Raw genomic sequence first — 21,412 nt, forward strand, 5'->3', positions numbered from 1 at the left:
ATTCTTTTTTTTTTTTACTATCTTAGAAAGTAAGATTGTACTTTAAATTTTAATTTAATTTTGTATTAATTAATAAATTAGTATTATAATAATTTTAATTCTGAAAAATAGGGTTTCAATTATATTTTTAATCTTATATCAACTAAATTAGTTTCTTAACTATATATTGATTTCTAATCCTAGGAAAATAGTAATATTCTTAAAATAATTTTATATTTATTACATTAATAAAAAATTTAAAAAATTTATTAAAAAAATACTTAAGTTTTTTGAATTTATTATTGTTTTTTAAAATGGGAAAAATCATTATAAAATATTGAAATCAGCCTATAAACTCATTTTATATTATTATATAGACTTGGACTAATAACATAATACTAGTTTAAATTCTTCTGAAAAAAATACTAATTTATATTTAATTCAGAATTCAGTGACCTGGTTGTATGTAATTGTATTTTTTTAGCTTATTGGGTTTTGGTTATTTGGACTTAGAAAGTAGAAACTACCCCTACAACTCCAATACCATTAAAGCAGAATGAACATTATCAGTGTAATTAGCTTATGTCTAGAACTCTCTCTCTTCTCTCTTTCTCATATCCAAACAAATCAAACCTTTATAAGAACTGACTTACTTGGATTTATCTTTACAGCAAAAGATCGATATGGTGAACCAAAGAAACCCGTGTTGTCCTAATCCATGGCTTTGGTGCAGAAGGCATTCTCACATGGCAATTCCTAAGTTGTGCACTAAAATTCACTAAATTCGTGACATCTGTTTGGATTTTCTAATGATCCAAAGGATTAGAAACTAGTAGTAGTTTTTGTTTATTTGTTTCTTTCCTAGTTTGTTTTCTGAAAAAAGTATTGGCATTGTTAATCGAGTTAAAAGTCATGATTTACTTAGATGCCGGAGGACATCACTTCGGAATGGTAGACTGGATAGCACCTGAAAATGGTTGGCTTAAATGAAATACTTATGTGTCTGCTTTTCCGCAAAGCTGACCTTTTTAGCACACGAGGCTCTTGCTTTGTCATCTGATATAGATCAGATGCCGGGTAGCAAACTTATCATCGAATCTGATTCAATGAATCATTGGAGGGGCAGCGGGAGTTTAATTATATTATTTAATAATATTGCTATAGCCTCTTCTCTTTTAAGTAAATAAAAGGTCTCCTTCGTACGTGTCCTAAGATCAACATGTCTTTTAAGTATTCGTCCTGTGTAGTATTGAGTCTTTTTTGAATTTTATTCATCAGTTCAAGGTTTAATCCGTCATATTACCTGCTAATATCACATTTAGAGTTCATGGTTCATTTCTAACATATGCGTACACAAACAAATTCATCACAAGATAAGATTGACGTCTGGAATTCCGCAAGAGTAACATATTATAGCATTATTTAACATAATATACAGTCCAACATTTTGCAGTTGAGTTGAATTCCAGGTACAATATATAAATATTGAGTCAATCACCAATGATTTGAATTATAAGACTCTGGCAAATCCTCAATCCATCCAAACCTTGAAACCTCAGCTGCTCTCTTCTTCTCACTTCTACTGTACTGCCTGGTTTTCGTCTTCCTTTCCACCCTACACCTTTCTACACCTTCTTTGCAGAGTAGATGTCCTTCTCCTGACTTTCTTGGCAATTCTATACCATTTGAAAGACCATCATGAGCACCCATCCTAGCTTAAACTCAGTTAATTTTCACTTTCTGAACCCTTTCCTTTCTTGTTCAACACAAGAAAGCAAATCTTCGATCAAAGTAGTTCAATTGAACTTGGCAATTACTTCTGTTCGCATCTCATTTACGGGGGCAACAGCCCCTAAACTATCATCCACCTGTTAACCCATATCATCAACGTATTAATGAACTGCATTAATCTCAATGTAAGCCCGTTCTACAAAATGATTGGCTCCAAATTAAAATCACATATGCATTCACCTCCTAACACATGTAAAATGCTGTGTTGAGGAACTTCTAGATTTACAAAGCCCATCCATTAACCTATTGTATGTAGCAAGATCAGGTATAAATTCCTTATCCAACATTTCATCCACCAAAACTTCCCCTTCCTTCCATTTGCCCTCTCTCGTATACCCATTTACCAAAGTGTAGTATGTCATGTCATCTGCTTCCAAACCTTTGCTAGAAGCCAATAATCTCAATTTGTCAGCATCAACTGTCCTTCCCACATTGCAAAGATCTTGAAGGAGACAATTAAAGGTCACAATATCTGAAACAATATTCTCTTTCAACATCCTCTCCATCAACTTAAATGACTCTTCTCTTTTCCCCATTTTCCTCAAACCTTCTATCAGCGTGGTACAAGAAATCAAGCTTGGAACATTTCCATTCCTCCACAACTCATCCAACAAATACAAAGCTGCATCTACATTTTTTTTCTCACAAAGCTTATCCACAAGTCCACAGAAATCAAATTTGCAAGGCAAAATCCCTTTTCTTGAAAAATCAATCAATAAATTACAAGCTTCCAATACTTTATTTTCCCTAGAAAGTCCATCAACCAAAATCTCACAAGTCACACTTGAAAACTGACAACCTAAATCAATCATCTCATATGCCATCTTAACCCCCTCATCAAACTTCCTTTCTCTAAAAAACCCTTTAATCAAAGTATTAAAACTAACAACATTTGGAGAACACCCTTTTTCCCTCATTTCCTTAAACAACTCCAAAGCCGAGCCGAACATATTGTTCTTACAATAACTACTAATTAAGATATTAAAAGTAAAAACGTCAGGCTTAACTCTATCCTTTAGCATCCTATTATAAACACTAATACCTTTATCGTGGAATCCACATTTTACACACCCATTAATCAAAACATTATAAACATTAACACTAGGTTTCCCATCAATCAGTTTTTTCATGGTATCAAAAGCAACCAATGCATCATCCAATTTCCCAACTTTACAATAGGCATTAATAGAAAACTGAAAAATGGGTTCAATTCTTGGACAAGAAAATATACCTGTCGAACAAGGACAAGGATTAGCCGACATAAAAGCTAGAAGTGAAGTGAGTTCCAAGAATCGGTTGGTAATGGCAAGAGTGCGAGTCATCCACTCAAAAGTTGAATGATCATGGCGAAATGAGTCAATGGTCGATGCCCAATTGAAGATTAAAAGATCATAATGAGAAAATAGAGGGTGGTAATGGAGTTTTGATTTGAGGAAATGGAGTAGGTTGTGAGGTGTTATGGGCTTACTTTTGAAGTGGGTTTGGAGGAAGTGGAAAAGATGAGATTGTTGAGAAGTTGGAGTTAGAGTTAGAGTAGGAAGAGGAGTGAGAGGTGTTGGTGGTGGGTCTGGTAACGGAGGTACTGGCGGTGGAGACGGCGGTGATGGGGCTTTGTCAAGTTTCTTTAAAAGTGGCAGTGGAAGTTTTTTCTTGAAAGACATTTTCTGGAGTCTTGAAAAAATGAAAAAGCAAATAATAAGTGTACCAAGTAGCTTAATTTAAGGGCATTTTGGTAAATACCAGAATCAGAGTCAGTGCTGTCATGTTGAACCTCAAAATTCTTGGCTCATTTTTGGTGGGAGTAAGCAAGAATGAGAACCGGCTGCCTCAATTCACTTCAAAGAAATCTCTACTCTATAACAATTCCTGGGTATCGAAATGACTGCAAATTTAGCACATCTTTGCCTTCATCTGTGTCCAGTATGTCTACTTCCTCTTTTCTTCTTCGATTATAACTTTTCTTGTTCTTGGCTCTTTACCTTTAGATTTTGGTGTCTTATTACCATTTATTTGCAGGATCTTCTCGCTTGTCTATTCATTGTGCTGTTCGTTTCCGGCCTTGCATCGACATACACAAGGTATCTGATCTTTATTTTCGAGTAATTCCAGATTTTTAGATAAGAATTTCAATTTTAGGTCCAGTCCATGAGAAGTTTGCTACCTTTTCCATAATTTTATCTGTTTCTGCTGCTTATCTTGTGTTGGATCAAGTAAAATGGTTTGCTTCAAGGTTCAAGCTAGTGGTGTGTGGTTCTTTTATCAGGGAAAAGTGAAGCAAATAGTTGGGTCTACTCTTAGGGATTCAAAGGAGGAGGATGGGTCAATTCTCGTAACGAATTTTGAGTCAGATAAGTCGGCAGCTGAGTTTGCGAATTTATACGAAGAAGATGGACTTTTGGGTGGTCATGTAATCATGCTTGGAGCTGATCCTCTAAGCAAAGCTGCAGCCTTTGAAGCTTTGCATGCTTATCCTGGTACATTACTTAATCTCTGAAAAATTGTTGAAACGGTAGCTTTTTCCTTATGGTAATGCCTCTATGTTTTAGGATTCAGCTAAATGAATAATTTTGAGCCTTTGCACTACTTCTTACTGGTGATGTGGTTCCTCTTTTAATGTATGCAAATCGAGTCTCTGCTTTAAGTTCACTCTTAAGATTTCAAAGAAAGTCAAGCTTGTATTAAAAGTATGCTTTTTTCCCCAACTCTGGTCTCTATGGTTGATGGAACGTTTAAAACTTACAGATTTTTCTTCTGCTGAACTTACTGCGAGGATTGATAAAATTTAGGTGGCTTGCAAGTTGGAGGTGGTATCAACGTGGACAATTGTTTAAGTTATGTTGAAGAAGGAGCCAGCCATGTCATTGTTACTTCTGTAAGTTCTTACCTTCTATGTTCCTTTTTAAATTAAAAATTCTGTGCATATTTATATTCACTAAATTGCTCTTGACACTTATGTCCAAATGGCGATTGTGGTTCCCCTTTGTAACTTGCATCCTTCTCATTTGCATGTCTTCTTGTTCATGAAAGCTAATCACTTGCTTCCTTTGTGCTTCATGTTTGAAGAAAATTTTTTATAGGAGGCTATACCACTTGTGATAATGGGTAATTTGTTAAGTTCATATATTCAATTTAGAACCAACATAGCCATGAGGAGTATGCAATGGACATAGTATCTTGGAAAGAATTTACATTATTTTTTTATCACCATGCAGTATCTTTTGAGGCTTACTATTCTTCTTTCTTTAAGAAGTTGTTTCTTCTCTTGCAGTATGTGTTTAACAATGGTCAAATGGACCTAGAAAGACTAAAAGATCTTGTCCATGTTGTTGGAAAGCAGAGGCTTGTGCTAGACCTTAGCTGCAGAAAGAAGGTTTGCAACTGCATTTTGCTTTAATGTTGAATGAGTTGAGTGGAATATAGAGTGTGATTTGGAAGAGGATTGGGCATAAGCTCTCATAATCTCCCCCTCTATTTTATTCCTCTTTTTTTTTTAAAAAAAAATGCACTTTAAGCATATCAATCCACTCCAGGATATTGAAATGTGTCAAGAGTTGGCATATCTGAAGTGCTGGAGCTTAAAACAGCACATGAATAAAGATTTTAATTGCCTATTCTCCTTTCTACAACATGAGAAGTATTTTTATCTTGCAAGTGTTACCTTGATATAGTCAACCATGTGCTGATTCTGACGTGCAGGAAGGTAGATATGCAATTGTAACTGATAGATGGCAGAAGTTCAGTGATGTATATCTTGATGAGGAAGTACTGGAATTCCTCGCCAACTATGCGGACGAGTTTTTGGTACATGGTGTTGATGTTGAAGGGAAAAAGTAAGCTGTTCAATCTTTTATTAACAATGCAAGACCATTTTCGGTAAAATCTTTTGTTGCCTTTCTGCTTCTCTCTCTTTCCACTAAACAAACTAAAGAAGCTTAAGCCTTGACTTTAGGCAGAGAAAATTTCTAATACAAGGTAAGAGATTGTTTCGATATTTTGAAACTGTAATTTGTTGTTTTTAGACTACCTGCAACAAGCTGTAGTGAAAATACGACTCAGTTGTAGTTTGCTCACTAACTTACAAGATTATTTTCCCCTCTACTTCCTGGAAAATGAAATTGGGGTTATAAACTAGCGATTCTTTCTCTTATTACTTAACCATGATTGAAGGCTTTCTGTGGATTGTTAGGAATTCATTTTGAATTATAAAATTAGCAATGTCTTATCATGAGATTGAAAATCATTCGTTTTAAACTGTCACACCTTCATTCTACAATCCATAACCTTCAATTTCAAAAATCTCATCTTACTTCCTTTTTTTCCTAACTTAAAAAATGGACTAAGATGGAAGAATATAGCCATTCCCTTCATGATTTTAGGCTTGATAGAAGACACCATCCAATAATATAGCTATATTAGAGTGTACCTAAGTCCTTCTAATTGCAGGTTGGGAATTGATGAAGAGTTGGTGGCATTGCTAGGCATGCACTCCCCGGTCAGTATCATCTAGTTCTTATTTGGTTGTTTTATGATCTCATCAAGGATTCAGCTGCCTAATCCATAAGATCAATGTGCATTAGCATGGTTGTTTACGTATTTCTTTATTTTCTTCTTGTTTTTTTTTTTTTTGCATATAGTATTGATGCATTTTGGATTGGATGCCAGATTCCTGTGACGTATGCAGGTGGTGTTACTGTAATGAATGATCTAGAGAGGATAAAAACAGCAGGAAAAGGACGTGTTGATGTTACAGTGGGCAGTGCTCTTGATATTTTTGGAGGGAGCTTGCTATACAGGGATGTTGTCGCTTGGCACAAGGAGCAGCAGGCTTTAACTGTTTAGTGACATTAGTTTTGTTGTTTTGTGTTATTTTAATTATTTTTTTATCGGGCCCAAGATTTGTTCTTTTTGCCTTGTAATTGTTTAGATTCTTATACTAGGATTCAGGATTGAATTGAATTTTGGTTATTTCTTGTTTTAGATATTAAATTCCAAATGCATCTCATTGATGTTGAATTAAAGTATAAAAAGGTTTTAGTCTGATAAATAAAATCACAAATATTTTGTTCATAAGTTAAAACAAGAAATGAGAATAATCAACATAAATTAAGATCGTAAAAAGGATTAAGATTTTTCTCATTGTTGAACAACTTTGCGCTTTCATGAAATTCTTGGCTTTATATGCTTTATTGTTGAAGAAGTGTTAAATGATGGAAGAAATTTTATTGCTTTTAAGATATTGCCATTGATTAATCTTTATTCTTTGTTTGATTCTACGGAATGAGGAGCTGATGTGTCGGCTTGCTGTGCTTTTGTGGCGAATTTGGTTCCAAGGAAACACGGCAAGAACCTGCTGTTTCATGCCGATGAGATTGTTGATTGGGCACAAGCTTTCTTGTCAGATTGTAGCAAAGCAGACCACCTGACAGCAACTGTTTCAAGATCAATACAGACGCTGCAGTAAACAAAGATAAAGGTCTAGTTGGTCCTGGCATGGTCGTTCGTGATTGTGAAGGGAGAGTAATTCTTTCGGGTACTGAGCTGCCGGTTGAGTTGGCTGAAGCTCCAGCCATGAAAAATGGGGACTGTTAACAGCCCTGGAAATGGCATCAGTCCAGCCATACTGGATTCTGACGCGCTTATGTTAATGCAAAATGTTCTCGCGAGGCTCCTATTGCTGAAACAGGTGTTTTATTCAAGACATTATCAATATTTGTAATAGCATTCCTCATTGTGCTGTTAAATTCACTTTGAGGCAAGGCAATCAGGTGCTAATTCCCTTTCCAAACTTGCTCTTAATTGTTCCCCTGGGTCTGTTTGGCATGGAAAGGCTCCAGATTGTATTGATCATCTTGTCCTGACTAATGCTCAGGCAAGTTGTTAGTCTTTTTGACGGAATGAATTCCTGTTCAAAAAAACATCTTCACCAAACTTTATACTTTATAATAAAAAATTTTAGAAAAATATTAAACCATTAATTTGTAACTAAATAGTTACTAAATTTTAATTTTATTAGCAGCAGTGAAAAGTAAGTGTGAAAATAAATTACTTAAATGGTCATTAAATTATATACTTTTTAATAAAAAAATATTAAAATTTTAATTTTAAAGATAGGTGGTACTTTTTTATAACAAAGTGCAAAATTTGATGATCATTCATTTAATTTACTCTCTAAATGTGTCAAAAAAATCTACTTGTGTTATTAAAATAAAAATTTATCAATTATTTAATTATAAATTAAAAGTTTATACTTTTTTATTATAAAGTACAAAGTTTAACTATTGCTAATATAATTTAGCTAAAACATGAGATACTATCAACAATAAAATAAAATAAAATAGCAAAAGTAAGAAATTGCATCGACTTTGTGGATATGAAACAATAATTGCCAAAAATTAAAGGAGTTGATTGGCACATGAGTTTAATTTATTAAAATTTTTACTAACAATAAATATTGTTCTCATAAAATTATTATTATTTTAAACTTTATCATAATTACGAATGCTAGATCATATAAAATGATTAATGAAACAAAAGACAAAATGGTTTGTTTTCTTCTCAAATAATATGAACTTCGTTGAAGCAGTGTATAAAATTATGATATGGTACGTAATGTACAATAATAGCATCCGTAATTAATAAAACTAATAATTGCATGCATATATATATAAAATAATATTATATATATATGTATATATAATATATAAAATACATTAATATACTAATTAAATCTTAATAAGAATAAAATGTTATTTTCTAAGTTAAAAAAAATGATTATATAACTAAATAAAATATTTACTATAAACAAGAGTTTACAATTATCATAAAGTTTAATATATTTCAAATGTATCCTCTTTAGAACAAGAGTGATACACAAAATCAATTTCAATTCTGATATACAATTTGAGAGAAAGGATAAAATGCAAATCATAATAATAATTTACTAATTTATTAACTAATATATATAAACTGACATTAGAAATATAATCTTAATATACTATTTTTAGATTAAAACTTTCTTTTCAGTTTCAAAAAAAAGATTAAAACTTTTTTATAATTAGAAATTGAATAATTTACAATTTTAAAATAAATTTATAACAAAAATCAGTAAATAAATTTATAACAAAAATAATTAATTATAATTACGATTAGTAGTAAATAATTTGTTATAGTTAATTTACTTTTGTTTTTATTATTAACTTATAAATTATTATTTTATTAGGAGATTTTTAATAACTTTATATAATATAAAAAGAAATCAGATGCGAAAACTTTAGGTTATAATAATAAAAATTCCCGGGAAAACACTAACCACCAATTGTATATATAATAATAATAAACAAATGATATTTCACTCTTCAACAGAAATTTAAAAACCACAGACACTTCTTCTTTTTTCTTTCTTTAAGAGCCAAAGGAAAAACAAACGGAGAAATGCTTCTGTGCAACCCTTCACCGATGATTCAAATTCAGTGTCGGTGTAAAACTCTAACTGCTTCTTCTACAACCATAATCAAATCCATGGTCACCGACAGAACCGCCACCTCTGCACAGCCAAGAAAAGCCACGTCATCCGCCTTCGAAGCTCGCGTCTCTCTCATATTCGCTCTCGCTTCTCAGACCTCCAATGTGTCCCAGCGACGTAAATGTTATTGAATTTTTATTAGTATTGTTGTTTCTTTTTTTCTTTTTTTTTTTTGGGTGGGAGGGCAGAACGAACTGCAACGCGTATTGTTGTTTCTTTAATTTAGCCAGTTACGCTTAGGTGTTTATTTTTCTGGACCAGTTTTAAGTTTTGATACCTTGTTTGGAAAGTGTACAAATGGAAGATTTCAATTGAATCAGTCAGTTTTAAAGGTCATATTTGTTAGAATTCAATTCTTTCAACTTATAACAACAAGGCAGTTTGAAAGAAATGAAAATTTTCCAAAATTGACATGATTGTGCGGGAATTCAATTCAATTGAACTCTTGCACATGATTTATCCAAACAACTCTGATTGCTTTTTTTTTTTTTCTTTCTATCTCACAGTTTTATTCGATTTGGCGAATGAGACAGCAAAATACGTGTTCCCTAAGAGATTCGCGAGCCGGAATTTGGAGGAAGCACTCATGGCTGGTACTTCTATTATCTTTTGATTGTTGAATTGAATTGAAATGGAGTTAGGGTTTTTGAGTTTGTGCATTTTGCCTTTTGTTTGGTGGTTTTCTATAGTTCCGGATCTTGAAACGGTGGAGTACAAGGTGCTGAGCAGGAGAGATCAATACGAGATTAGAGAAGTTGAGGTATATTATGTTCATTTTCTTTCTCTCTCTATCTTTTGCTATTTCTGTGATTAGATTAAAGTAATTGTGCTGATGTTATTAATTGTGTTAAAAGCCTTATTTTATAGCAGAGACAACAATGCCAGGGAAGACTGGATTTGATCTCAATGGCGCTTCCCAGTCTTTCAATGTATTAGCCGAGTACTTGTTTGGTAAGGTAGTTAGGACGTGTATCCTGTGATAAATTGCTCAAGCTGTGGCCTTCTGAATGCCTATTTATATTGGCTAAATTATTTTGCTTTATATTTTCATTTTTCCGCAGAACGTAACAAAGGAAAAAATGGAAATGACTACACCTGTTTTCACGCGTAAAGTTCAATCTGATGGAGAGAAAATGGAAATGACAACACCTGTGATAACAAAGAAGGTGAGTTTTATGGATATATGTTTGTTGATATGTGTTCCCCGCTCGTTCTATTTTTTCTTTGCTACTTTGGTTTCGTAGACGGATGTGAACTGTTTCACATTAGCATATGAATTCCAACTTTTATAACCTTTTTGGTACTCGTGTCCAGCTGATTGGAATGTATAGTTACCATTTATTAACTTTGTTGGCAAAATAAATTGAAGAAGATTTCTATTTCATGGGTTGAAGTTGAATTGAGATTTGGTCCCTGAATGTGAGTCTAGTGGTTGATGCGGATCATTTTCATTTGGAAATCTAAGTCTGAATAACTGGATTGAGGTGAAGGGTTATGGATTGGCAGGACCACCTTTGTTTTGTAGTTTAGTACTGGGCCTCCTATAATGGGTTCTCAAATTGGGTCACTTTTAGTTCTGGATATATCAAAATTGGACTATATAAGAGTTATCTATCTGCAAGTATGTGCCGTTGGTTAGACTATATAAGAGTCGTCTATCTTGAAGTATTTCCATATAACTGTTGCTTGGTCTATGTAAGAGTTGTATATTTATTTTTTTCAAGTATTTCCCATATTTGTATATTTGGAGTCTAACTGACTAATCTTGATTTACGATTTTGTTATTTTCTTTATTTTTTTAATCTAATATGGTAACAACTTCTTCTAGGTGGAAGATCAGGATAAGTGGCAGATGTCCTTTGTCATGCCTTCCAAGTATGGTGCTGACTTACCGTTGCCTAAAGATAAAACAGTGAAGATAAAAGAGGTGCCAAAGAAAGTTGTTGCAGTTGTTGCCTTTTCAGGTTTTCCCTTCTGATAGATTGACAGCTCTTAAACCTCATTAGTATCATGACTGGCTTAAAAGTTAAATGGTAATTTGTTTGTGGTAGAGGTGTTAGCGATGGGGTGGATGGCACAATAAAAAGATTATCCAGTTTAAGACTCCTGATGTGTGCAATTGTGCCTGATTATTTTGATGTAGGAGAGATCTGCATTCAGTTGTTAGTTATGTTTAGGATGCTCAAGCTAGTAATTGCTTGCAATATCTTGTCAGAAACTTGACGAAATTTCTAATAAAAGAGTATATTAAAATTATTAGTTGCATTCTCTAGTTGCATATTAAAAAAAACAAACGAAGAGGTATACTTATATAATTCAAACAGCAAAGATCGTAGCTGGGTTAGATGTATAAATAGACGTTGCATTTAAATTTATAGTAAATCAGTATGTCAATTAATTAGTCAGTATTACTCATTTCCTTAAGTGCATAGAGAGAAACCTCATAATCTCCATACTATGTATGATTCAGGTTTCGTTACTGATGAAGATGTCAAACAACGGGAATTGAAGTTACGAAATGCTTTGAAAAATGACCCGCTGTTTAGGGTGAAAAAGGGTGCTTCGATGGAAGTTGCGCAGGTGAGAACCATTCATAACATGCTACTGCCAAAGAAGTTTCTGGTTTACTTTCTTCTCTCTTTTTTCTTTTCCTTTTATAGCTCATCTTTTGCAGAGGCACCTGTTTGAAATACTTTTTTTGGTTGCAGTACAATCCCCCCTTCACACTTCCGTTTACACGCCGTAACGAGATTGCAATAGAAATAGAGAGGAAGGAAGAATAGCTATTTTGATTCTAGAATCTTGAGGTATACAGTATAATGATTTTACTTTTATCCTGTAAAATTTGAGTATATACAACTTCATGCATATCATGTAAATAGAAGTAATAATATTGCTCGTATATATGAAGTTTCTGAATTGTTTCTTTTGGCATTTCAATCGGGCATCAAACTTTTCCTGAGCCATAGGAAATTTAACAATTATTTGATGTTAGATTGCCTTGGTATTGATTGGAATGTTCTTATGATAAATTTAAAGAGGTCATTCTGTACACAAGTAATGCACCAGTTGAAGTGAAGAGGACATGAGAGGAACAGTGGGCAATTTAGCGGGTCGAATGTTAGGTGGCAGGGGAGAATTTGCATACAAATGAGAGCATTAAAAAGAGAACGAGGAAAAACACATACAAATAATCCTTTTTTGTAAAGCATTTGCATATAAAGATTATGATAAGTAAGAAATAAAATTATTCAGTAAACATTGAATATCTCGACATATCTATAATATATTACAGTGTATTGTAATTTGATATGAAATTTGTAGAGGCAGAAGAGTAGTGGGTGTAAGATGTGAACCCCCTTAAAGATTTCCACAATTGTCATTGAATCTGTTTCTCTTTTGAGCTTTGGTATAAGATCCAACAAGTCTTTAATACTGATTGACATTGCTTCATGACGAGAAAGTGAACTATCTGCTGAGGTTTGAAGGTTTCTTTTGGCAGCTTACCACACATCTCTCACCAGAATGTTAATCACTTTACTTTTATCAAAATAAAAAAAAAGAATAAAAAACATTTTTTATGAATTTTGACAAATTAGCCCTAATTTTTGCAAGAGGGATAAAGATGTAATTTGATTGTCTAACATAATCACCTCTCTTTTCTGCAGCTTGTTGTACAAGGATAAGCATTGGGGCATGACTTCATGTAGTGGGATATTAATCAATCAATCAATCTAATAGTTGCCCCCCTCTCTCTCTGTGGTTATATATTTCTGGTTCACAGGGTGAGCAACACAATAATACTTGACTAACCCGCAAAAACAACAACCTACTTTAAGTGGAATTTAAACCTGACACCTCCCATTAAGCTAGGATGGGAGCAAGTTCAGGGTGTCAATTGAAAAAACTTTTGTATATTCTAAGTGTATATCTTTATTTAGAAGAAATTATTTTAGCCCATCATCCTGAAAGGAAGTTCTTTGAAGTCCTTTAGAACCATCCCTGTATGTTATATTTTGAAGGAGAAAACCAAGTGTAAGTGATTATGTCCTTGCTTAGAGCTAACATGGCCAAACCTGAGAAGGTTAATTATCACTGAAGAATTTAGTTAATACAAATTACACCTAATTAAAAAATAACGCATATGTAATTGAAATTACGAACCAATGAAATGGTATACTCAGTCTATTTGAAAGAATTTTCATATTGTTAACCTTAATGAAATTACAATTAATGAAATATTTTCCCATTTTTCTCAAAATAGAAAAAAGAAAATCTTCAGGAAGAGTTTACGTTTCTTGTCTTTCTGTTTAAAATGGTAGCCTTCTCTGAATTCTTAGCCACCACATGTCTAATATTAATCTCACCTTGTAAATCATCTCTATGCTGCCTTTTCTTTTTTCTTTTTCAGTTTCTCAAGAAACTTATCCTCATGACTTAGAAGTGCTTTCTGAACCGTTTAAGCCACGAAATTACGAAAGATATCTCAATTCTCTTGGTGCCCATGTCATTCTACGTACATGCTACCTAACAAATCGAAGCAGACTCCATAATGGACGTGTTTCTCACCCCTTCAGATTGGAATTCGTGAGTGACCTTAACTGTGGCATTCCAGTCAACCACTAATCCTCATAGTGGGGATGCTGCAGATAGTGGGGTTTGAGTCCGTCACCACCACCTATGAGATTTTTCCTCAGAAGATGCACAAGATTAAATGAAAAGATTATATTTGTTATTGAATTCTTGTTGAGAAAACGATTCCTCCTTATTAGTCGTACAGATTTTGAGATATAAGGTGCTCATTTTGCAGATTTATCCAGGCCTGTTACGAGTAATCACCAATAATACTATAGGTTTTGGAAGAATCCAGTATCTGCGTAATGGAATTTGGGTAGGTGTGGTAGTAGATACTACACACTTCCCACAAAAATCGATTCCTGTTTGGAGTGAACGGATTTTATATTGTGATGTTTGATAAGGTGATGGTGGATGGGGGCATAAGTTGCTCTGTTTTTGTTTCTGAATTATATCCCAAGTTTGGTAAATGAATGAATAGGTATATCACAAGAAGACAGAATAATTGACCATTTAAAGAATTCCTCATGCAAACAGATGCGTTTTCTGGCAAAGGTTTGGAATTCCTTCCAGTGGATTGTCCATTTGATTTTTCATGCATGAAACTTGCTCAGATAGGCAGGCTTTAGCTTTTGTTCTTTTAACTTGTAGCTGTAATAATAGTATCAAGTTTCAACCATTATTAGCAGTTTATGAGTATAGAATTGAGCATAGTAAGTCGCTATTTTCACAAGAAAATTTAGGAAATCTAAGCTATATTTGGCAGTTAATGAAATGCAATCTGTAATCTAATGAAAATTATAATGTAATAATTATTTCATTGCTTCAGTTGGTTATAAGTAAAAATAATATAAATAAGATAATATAATTATAATATTGTTTCAATATTTAATTTATTTATTATAATGTAAAAATAAAATATTAAAGTAAATTATTTTAAAAATTATTATTAAAATTATTAATTTTTTAAAATACTAATCGTCCACTGTTGGAATATATTAACTGGCTAACTGGTAACTGAATTTAGTCATCGAGTAGTAGAATTAGATATCTTTAAAATTATGTTAAGTACTACAATGTTAGAATTATGTTAAAAAAATTTAAAAATAAACAATATATATATATTATATGTAATCACAATTATATATCTTTCGTATATTGAGTACTACATTAAATCAAGAATAATTAATTCTTTATATTTTTAAAATAATATAATGTATTTATTATTACATTACATGAAATATTTTTTTTATGCTATCAAATATAATTTTGTTATGCTATCAAACGAAGTAATAAAACCTATAAACTAATATAATGGTAATTCCATAATTACTCCAAATCAAAAATTCTTTATTTTCGTATTGATACATTGGAAGATGCGCAACTCAAAATAGAGTAAAATGTGCCAAAGTTGCAATCTCGTATCTCATAGTGGATTACGATTCAAATGTAATGCATATTACCCTAAAGACTTTGCCGCCATGTTTATATATTGTTGTATTCTTTCAGATATATATTGTATCAAGTGCAATTAGCACCACTGCCACCATGGCAGCAGTACCAGCACTATGCACTACCACTAATGTTGTAATTATGGGTGGAAGAAAGGATTCTTCTTTTTTTCTTTCTTTCTTTCATGTACATATTATTATGATTTTCACTCTTTTTTTTCCATATAGCTTTTTCACTGATCTGGCAGGTGAGCCCTGGAATAGAAGGGCTTGCCTGTATTGCCACATCATCTTTCTTATGTGGCATGCATCCAAGAATATAGTTTTGGTTATAATTTCTCTTAAATCTGTCTCACTATCATATTCAGTATGATGGCATGTGAAGCTTACATGGAAAAGTAATTCTTCTTTTTCACTTGTTGTATGGTGAAACAAGAAGCTGATTTGGCACTCGGGTTTAGATTTGTGTATTGCTTTTTTCTTTTCACCAATTTGTGTTTTCTTGGCTTAATGAACAATTAATTTTCCAAGACTTGAAGGATTTTGATTTATTTGGCTCCATTAGACTGAATTGATGTTCCCTTTCTAACGTGGATGATAAGCAGGAACTCTAGGGCCCAACTTGTGGGAAAGAGTTGATGCAGCATGCACTCAACATCATAGTAGTATATGTGGCTGTCAAATCTAACAGACCATTCCTGTGGGGGGGAGTTCAAGCTACAACTCTTTCTCAAATATACAATTTCTGATAGAGGGTACTCAAGGATATGATTGTAATACCAAGCAAAAGACTTGATCCAGAATGAAATTAAAAAAGAAAAAGAAAAAAAGTAGATGTTGGTGTTACAATTGTGAAGGTACATGATTTCTCTTTTTAGGTGAAAGAGCTTTCGTTTTGGATTTCGCCCTTCGTTTGTGTCAGCTGTTCTTCTTTGGATTGTAGCAGGGTTATATATGTGACTAGCAAATCATTTCTACTGATCAGAAAGAAAGAGAGAATAGATGTAAAGCACTTGTCATGAGAAGACAGGCTTAAACAGTATATTTTCCAGTATCTTTGCGGTATACACTACATGTTTTGTTTGCTAAACATACTACAGGAAAGTTACTTAGATATAAGAAAGGGACTAGTTCACTTTTTTAGTCTATTTCAGGTATGCTTTCTAATACAGGCTTCCAACCTTTATGGCAGCCATCATTATCAGATGTATCAACTCTGTGTACTCTCTGCTGACCCTGAAGCTGAGAAATCATGTAATCAACTGAAACCCCTCCCTTCTGCAGAATTTCCTGCAGTTCTTGCTTACTGATGACCAACTTGATTCTCACAGCTCCAGTTTCTTTTTTGTTTTCCTCTTCTGGAATTGAGAATCTAACTTTCTTCTTAACTTCTGGGGATGGTAAAGGAAGAGCTACAAGATAGTACAAGCTGCCACCATGCAGTTTGGTATCTGGTAAGAGATGCTGAAAATCCTGAAGGGAATCAGATATTGCATGACCTGAAAACTCTGATAGTACTTGCTGAACTCTGACGGGTGCTCTATATTCAAGAATCTTCCCATCTGGTTTCATGACCTTAACAACTTTTTCTTGAAGAACTATGCAATTCCCCATGATTTCTATTGCTGATAGCTTATGAAGAATTATGGTAAATTCAGAGGTTGGTTATTTTGCGTGCTGGGGATTGGGATCACAGAAGTGAAGTATTTATATGGAAAATGGCTATGAAGGTACCCCTGTCATATTCCATATATTACAGAAACACCCTTATATCTTTGTCTGGGTCCCATGGGGTTGATTTTTGACAGTGTGTAAGCAGGACTTGCAGCTCATCAGCGCGAGTCATGATCTGCTCATCGAGGAAATAATTCACTTTTGAAACTCAAAACCGACCAGTGTCGATTGAACCGGATTGACGAGTCATTATTCATTAATAATAAGTATAATGCACTATTAGCAGCATTATAAAGAGGTAATTAAAAAAACATGAGTATGTATATTGCATCTTTAATTGCTAGTGTTTTGTACTGTGCAGCACAAACTTTACTACTGTCATCTCTAGTTAATTGTTATGAGTGGGTTATTGGGTTGTTTAACTTTTTCATCAGACAATTAACAATTTGCAGGGCCTTGTTTGCCCCAATTGTGTTGCAAGTGGATTATCACCAGATCTCCAATTTTTACGGTGGAGGAATTAGCTTAGCTAGATCCTGTATAGGACCACTCAAGTGGTTGACCACTGGTGCACCATGGATCAGGTTATCTGGTTGATTGCATGTTGTGCAGCATTGACTATCTGCTTCTACTTGGCAGTAAGTGTTCCTTCTTCTTCCTGTTTTCATATTGTTTTGATGTGTGTATAATACGATTGCTCACTTGTCAATATTCATTTGTTACGTGTGATTCGTTGAATCTGAAAAACCAAATTGTTGTAAAATACAATAAAATCTCTTTACAGTCGTACAAATTAGAACTAAATAATATTTATAATAATGAAAATATTATAATTTAATGAAAGTTTTAATATTAAAATTTTTCTTTATTGGTAAAATAATTGAAATAAAAGAAAATATGTTACTATCGTAACATGTTATACAAATAAGATAAAATAGTAATACAGTTTTATACAAATATTACTATATAAAAAAATACTTTCTTAAAATGAAGTTTAAAAAACTTATCACTCATTTACAATTGATTCAAATTGGAACCCCAATATACTGTGAATCGCCCTGTATGTTGACAGGACGAATCACAGTAAAGTGTAGTTCCAATTTGAACCAATCAACAAAGTCTCATTTTGTCGTGCAAAACGAATCAAAAGAATTGCTAAATGTGGAAATTGTCGAATATGCATGGTGGGATATATACACATGAAATTTCTCCATGTTGTCAAAAAGAAAAGGAAAGCACAGATTTTACTAGATGCAGTGCATATGGCATCCTGAGCTGAGAACAACAGTTACAGCTAGTTAATTAGCAATTTGGAGCGAGTTAGCAAGTTCTGCTAGCTATAATCCCAATCAACTCTAGTGTCCTTTTCATGAATCAGTGCCTGTCCTAATACCGTACTGTGACTGCCTACTGACCCATACACGTTAGTTAGGTCTCAAGCCGCAAGTCTCAGATTTTAACCTTTGGGGTCCATGGCAGGCTGCCCCAGTTGGGCATTTAGTGGGAATTTAAAGAATGAAAATTGTATTGGCAGGGTAAAACATGGCGCAAATGGCAGAATTGCAGTTTTGGAGAACATTTGTGATCTATAGATTAAAACAAAAAATATTTAATATGGAGGGCATAAAATGATTGACCCACTGGAGACGAGGGCATGAACTGGGAAAATTTAAAGTTGAGCTTTTAGAAAAAATTAAAATGAAAAATAAAACAAAGGTTTGCTTAGTGCTGGGTGATGTTTTCTACACGCATGCGCTAATATATTATTAAGTTTCCGAGTAATCTTTTTAACTAGTGGGTAGGAAGTGAACTTTTTCTTTATTAAATTCAGAAAAGAATTTAAAAGAGAGGCAAATATTTCTAATTAGCCATTGTGGCAATAACTAATTACAATATAATGGAACAAAAGTTGATGTAATGACCTTATTAGTTAAATATTGATGTATAACTAAGAGTACTTATAATTCAGTTAATTGGATCGTGAGTATATCCTTTTTTTTTTAATTAGGCTAAATGAATTGGTTTAAAATGTTTCAAAATAAAAATATTAGCAGTTTATTTGATTAAGTGTTTTAATTAGATCGATTGATCATTTTTTTTTAATGAAAAAAATTTATATTTAATATTTAAGTAGATGAGGTAGTAATGTACTATTCTAGTTTAATTAAGCTTTCGAACTCGAGAGATTTTGTCTGGCACGCTCTAGATTATACATCATGATTAATAATAAATAATCTAGTTTAATAAGTTTATTCTATCGACTCTAGAGAATAATGATATAAATGATTATTAAATTTTATATTGAATTTTATTTTATTTTAATTATTTATTTTTAATAGTATTTCAATCTATCTATTTTATAAATGAAAAATTGACACGCGACAAATATAATTAACTAGAAAAAAATAATTAAAAGAGAAAAATATGATATATTAATTTCTTATTATCAAAATAATTAAATTATAATAAAATAAAGTTATATAATTAAAATAAAACTTTACATTATTATTTCAACCCCATATAAAATAGAAGTTGATGTAATAAACTTAGTTTAATGACTCACAAAAACATTATAGCTATAGAATATTACACCTAAAAAGACAATGACTAGCGAACAGAAATCTTTTTGTTAGTGCCTCCTGATGTTTTTCTACACGCATGCTGGCTGTAAGTCTTCAGAAATTTCTCCAATTATAAATGCATCCATCCTAGAAAGTATATAGAGAGAGTTCTTTTCATTAAATTAGATATTAATATTTACCCTTATTTATTAAATGTTGGTATTTATATATCTTATTGTGCTTAATTTATTCATTACGTGCATAAATCATATTAATTCTATGGTGGAGATTGGTATATATATATATATATATATATATATATAGTATACTATATATTCCATATTTATGAAGATAAGATTGCTTCAAAAATGGATAGAATAGACAGTGACAGTGTTTTTCTATGTCAAAAGAAATTATGATATTTAATTTGCATTGGATGAGGAAAACAAAATCTTGATATTTGTTTCAGTTGATGAAAGGTTCATCCCAGCTAAGATATATATACATGCCGAGCAATCACTGGCTGGCGAACTGGATGCTCATATCACTTTTAACAATGGAAGATATTTGACCTAAAAGAAACCAGAAAAGAGATATGAAACCTTTTATCCTGCCTGGTGCTTTAGCATATTCAAGAACTGTTAAACTGGAAAGATATTTCCTTATGCTCGATATTTAGCTAGTATATTTTGCTTTCTTTCTTTTTTCTGTTTTTGATTAAGAAGATCCATTAAAAATGCTGTAATTATGTCATCCTGATGAATGCATCTTTTCTTGCCCACTATATCAGTAAGTGCTTAAATGTTTTCAAGTTATAATTATGGTAAAGGGACCTATGGCAAATGCTTGAGCCTTAGGGTTTCATTTATTTATTTCATAATTTACAAAAGACATTTCTTCTTTTTCTTAAATAATAATTATTTGAAAAAGACTCGTACGTAATTCTTTATTCGTATTTGTTGTAGTTTTTTTTAATATTACTGTGTCATATTTTCTACCCTAAAAAGAATGCAAAAACCCTTGTTACTTTTTCACCTACTTTCTTATGAAGTTGGATTTCTCATTCTTGAATATATCTCCATCAGAAATTAAGGAGAAGCAAAGAGCCATTTCTCTTGCAATCTTAGTTATGCCACTTTTTTTTTTTTTTGTTTGTTTCTGGGTTCAATTGTTTTTGGCTTATTGCTTTATGGATCTTTAAGTCTAACCTCCCACCCATTAAAATGAGAACAGATTCCTTTTCTGGAGTTAAAAATACAGTTAACATTCACGCAGGATTTGTCCTGCTTTTTCAAGAACTCAAAATGGAAAAGTAACTCCTCTTTCAAACTAAGACAACATTCCTTTCCCATTCTTTGAAAGTGTTCGAGATTTTCCTCTGATCTTCCTCCAACATTTCCTTCCTTTTTGTTGCTTTGTTGCCACTATAAGATTTTGGTTCATAGTGGGAGGGGACCTCGGTCGGCTGACATGGCACCTGAGACTATGACACTTGCTTCCCGATGGTTGGGCGGCACCGCCAAGTAGACTTCTCTTTTTAACTTGGATAGAAGGTATTGTTGACTTGGAGATTCAAAAACTTATAATAAAGCACTAGTGAATGTCATTGCCCTCTTAGATAATGATTGCAACATTGCATCATAGTGTCATGCGTGATGTTATGATTATACATTCAGTTACTCGACGGCGGCTTAGTGCATCATGCATTTACTCTCACACCAGACACCAATGGATAATAACCCTTTTGGAATGCACGTACAATTTAGGCATGGATGTTCTTATTTACACAACTTCTGCTCTTGTAGCCTTTTCTTCTCAAAGTCCGTCAGTTTTGCGCAAATTCTGATCTAGCATCGCTT

At 32.8% G+C, this 21,412-nt stretch overlaps 4 protein-coding genes across 8 annotated transcripts; 2 read left to right on the forward strand and 2 right to left on the reverse strand.

The window, feature by feature from the left end:
- Positions 1-1,371: 1,371 nt before the first annotated feature.
- On the reverse strand, positions 1,372-3,431 carry LOC8267167 (pentatricopeptide repeat-containing protein At2g36240). The gene has a single exon (XM_015725101.2). It carries the CDS (start codon positions 3,429-3,431, stop codon positions 1,947-1,949), a length of 1,485 nt encoding a protein of 494 aa, XP_015580587.2. The 3' UTR covers positions 1,372-1,946.
- A 117-nt stretch (positions 3,432-3,548) lies between these two features.
- Positions 3,549-6,788, forward strand: LOC8267168 (1-(5-phosphoribosyl)-5-[(5-phosphoribosylamino)methylideneamino] imidazole-4-carboxamide isomerase, chloroplastic). 3 transcript variants are annotated; one of them, XM_048369867.1, is made up of 8 exons: positions 3,549-3,690; positions 3,787-3,848; positions 3,982-4,244; positions 4,557-4,642; positions 5,039-5,140; positions 5,467-5,600; positions 6,214-6,262; positions 6,433-6,788. In XM_048369867.1, exons 1-8 carry the CDS (start codon positions 3,649-3,651, stop codon positions 6,607-6,609), a joined length of 915 nt encoding a protein of 304 aa, XP_048225824.1. In that variant the 5' UTR covers positions 3,549-3,648; the 3' UTR covers positions 6,610-6,788. The 3 variants fall into 3 exon arrangements, with proteins under 3 accessions (XP_048225824.1, XP_048225823.1, XP_048225825.1); XM_048369866.1 differs by having other exon boundaries at positions 4,034-4,244; XM_048369868.1 differs by having other exon boundaries at positions 4,034-4,244; positions 6,405-6,545.
- A 2,322-nt stretch (positions 6,789-9,110) lies between these two features.
- On the forward strand, positions 9,111-13,331 carry LOC8267170 (heme-binding-like protein At3g10130, chloroplastic). 3 transcript variants are annotated; one of them, XM_025159041.2, is made up of 9 exons: positions 9,111-9,409; positions 9,799-9,885; positions 9,982-10,052; positions 10,147-10,248; positions 10,354-10,458; positions 11,121-11,256; positions 11,763-11,872; positions 12,001-12,099; positions 12,961-13,331. In XM_025159041.2, the coding sequence occupies exons 1-8, from the start codon at positions 9,202-9,204 to the stop codon at positions 12,073-12,075; spliced, it is 894 nt and encodes a 297-aa protein (XP_025014809.2). In that variant the 5' UTR covers positions 9,111-9,201; the 3' UTR covers positions 12,076-12,099; positions 12,961-13,331. The 3 variants fall into 3 exon arrangements, with proteins under 3 accessions (XP_025014809.2, XP_048226216.1, XP_002528755.2); XM_048370259.1 differs by lacking the exon at positions 12,961-13,331 and adding an exon at positions 12,332-12,553; XM_002528709.4 differs by lacking the exon at positions 12,961-13,331 and having other exon boundaries at positions 12,001-12,218.
- A 2,755-nt stretch (positions 13,332-16,086) lies between these two features.
- LOC8267171 lies at positions 16,087-16,997 on the reverse strand. Its single transcript, XM_002528710.4, has one exon. The coding sequence runs from the start codon at positions 16,930-16,932 to the stop codon at positions 16,459-16,461; it is 474 nt and encodes a 157-aa protein (XP_002528756.2). The 5' UTR covers positions 16,933-16,997; the 3' UTR covers positions 16,087-16,458.
- Between the last annotated feature and the right edge of the window lie 4,415 nt (positions 16,998-21,412).

This window comes from Ricinus communis, chromosome 10 (genome assembly GCF_019578655.1).
Source record: "Ricinus communis isolate WT05 ecotype wild-type chromosome 10, ASM1957865v1, whole genome shotgun sequence".
In the NCBI taxonomy this organism is placed as follows: Eukaryota; Viridiplantae; Streptophyta; class Magnoliopsida; order Malpighiales; family Euphorbiaceae; genus Ricinus; species Ricinus communis.

What these genes read in the sequence shown, in the direction of transcription:
- LOC8267167 (XM_015725101.2), bottom strand. Translation starts at nt 3,431, where the DNA reads ATGTCTTTCAAGAAAAAACTTCCACTGCCACTTTTAAAGAAACTTGAC.
- LOC8267168 (XM_048369866.1), top strand. Translation starts at nt 3,582, where the DNA reads ATGAGAACCGGCTGCCTCAATTCACTTCAAAGAAATCTCTACTCTATA. An exon ending in TTTGCCTTCATCTGTGTCCA is followed by an intron (nt 3,691 to 3,786) that starts GTATGTCTACTT and finishes ATTTATTTGCAG; the next exon opens with GATCTTCTCGCTTGTCTATT. An exon ending in TGCTAGGCATGCACTCCCCG is followed by an intron (nt 6,263 to 6,432) that starts GTCAGTATCATC and finishes ATTGGATGCCAG; the next exon opens with ATTCCTGTGACGTATGCAGG.
- LOC8267171 (XM_002528710.4), bottom strand. Translation starts at nt 16,932, where the DNA reads ATGGGGAATTGCATAGTTCTTCAAGAAAAAGTTGTTAAGGTCATGAAA.
- LOC8267170 (XM_025159041.2), top strand. Translation starts at nt 9,202, where the DNA reads ATGCTTCTGTGCAACCCTTCACCGATGATTCAAATTCAGTGTCGGTGT. An exon ending in ACGAGATTAGAGAAGTTGAG is followed by an intron (nt 10,053 to 10,146) that starts GTATATTATGTT and finishes TTGTGTTAAAAG; the next exon opens with CCTTATTTTATAGCAGAGAC. An exon ending in TGCAGTTGTTGCCTTTTCAG is followed by an intron (nt 11,257 to 11,762) that starts GTTTTCCCTTCT and finishes TGTATGATTCAG; the next exon opens with GTTTCGTTACTGATGAAGAT.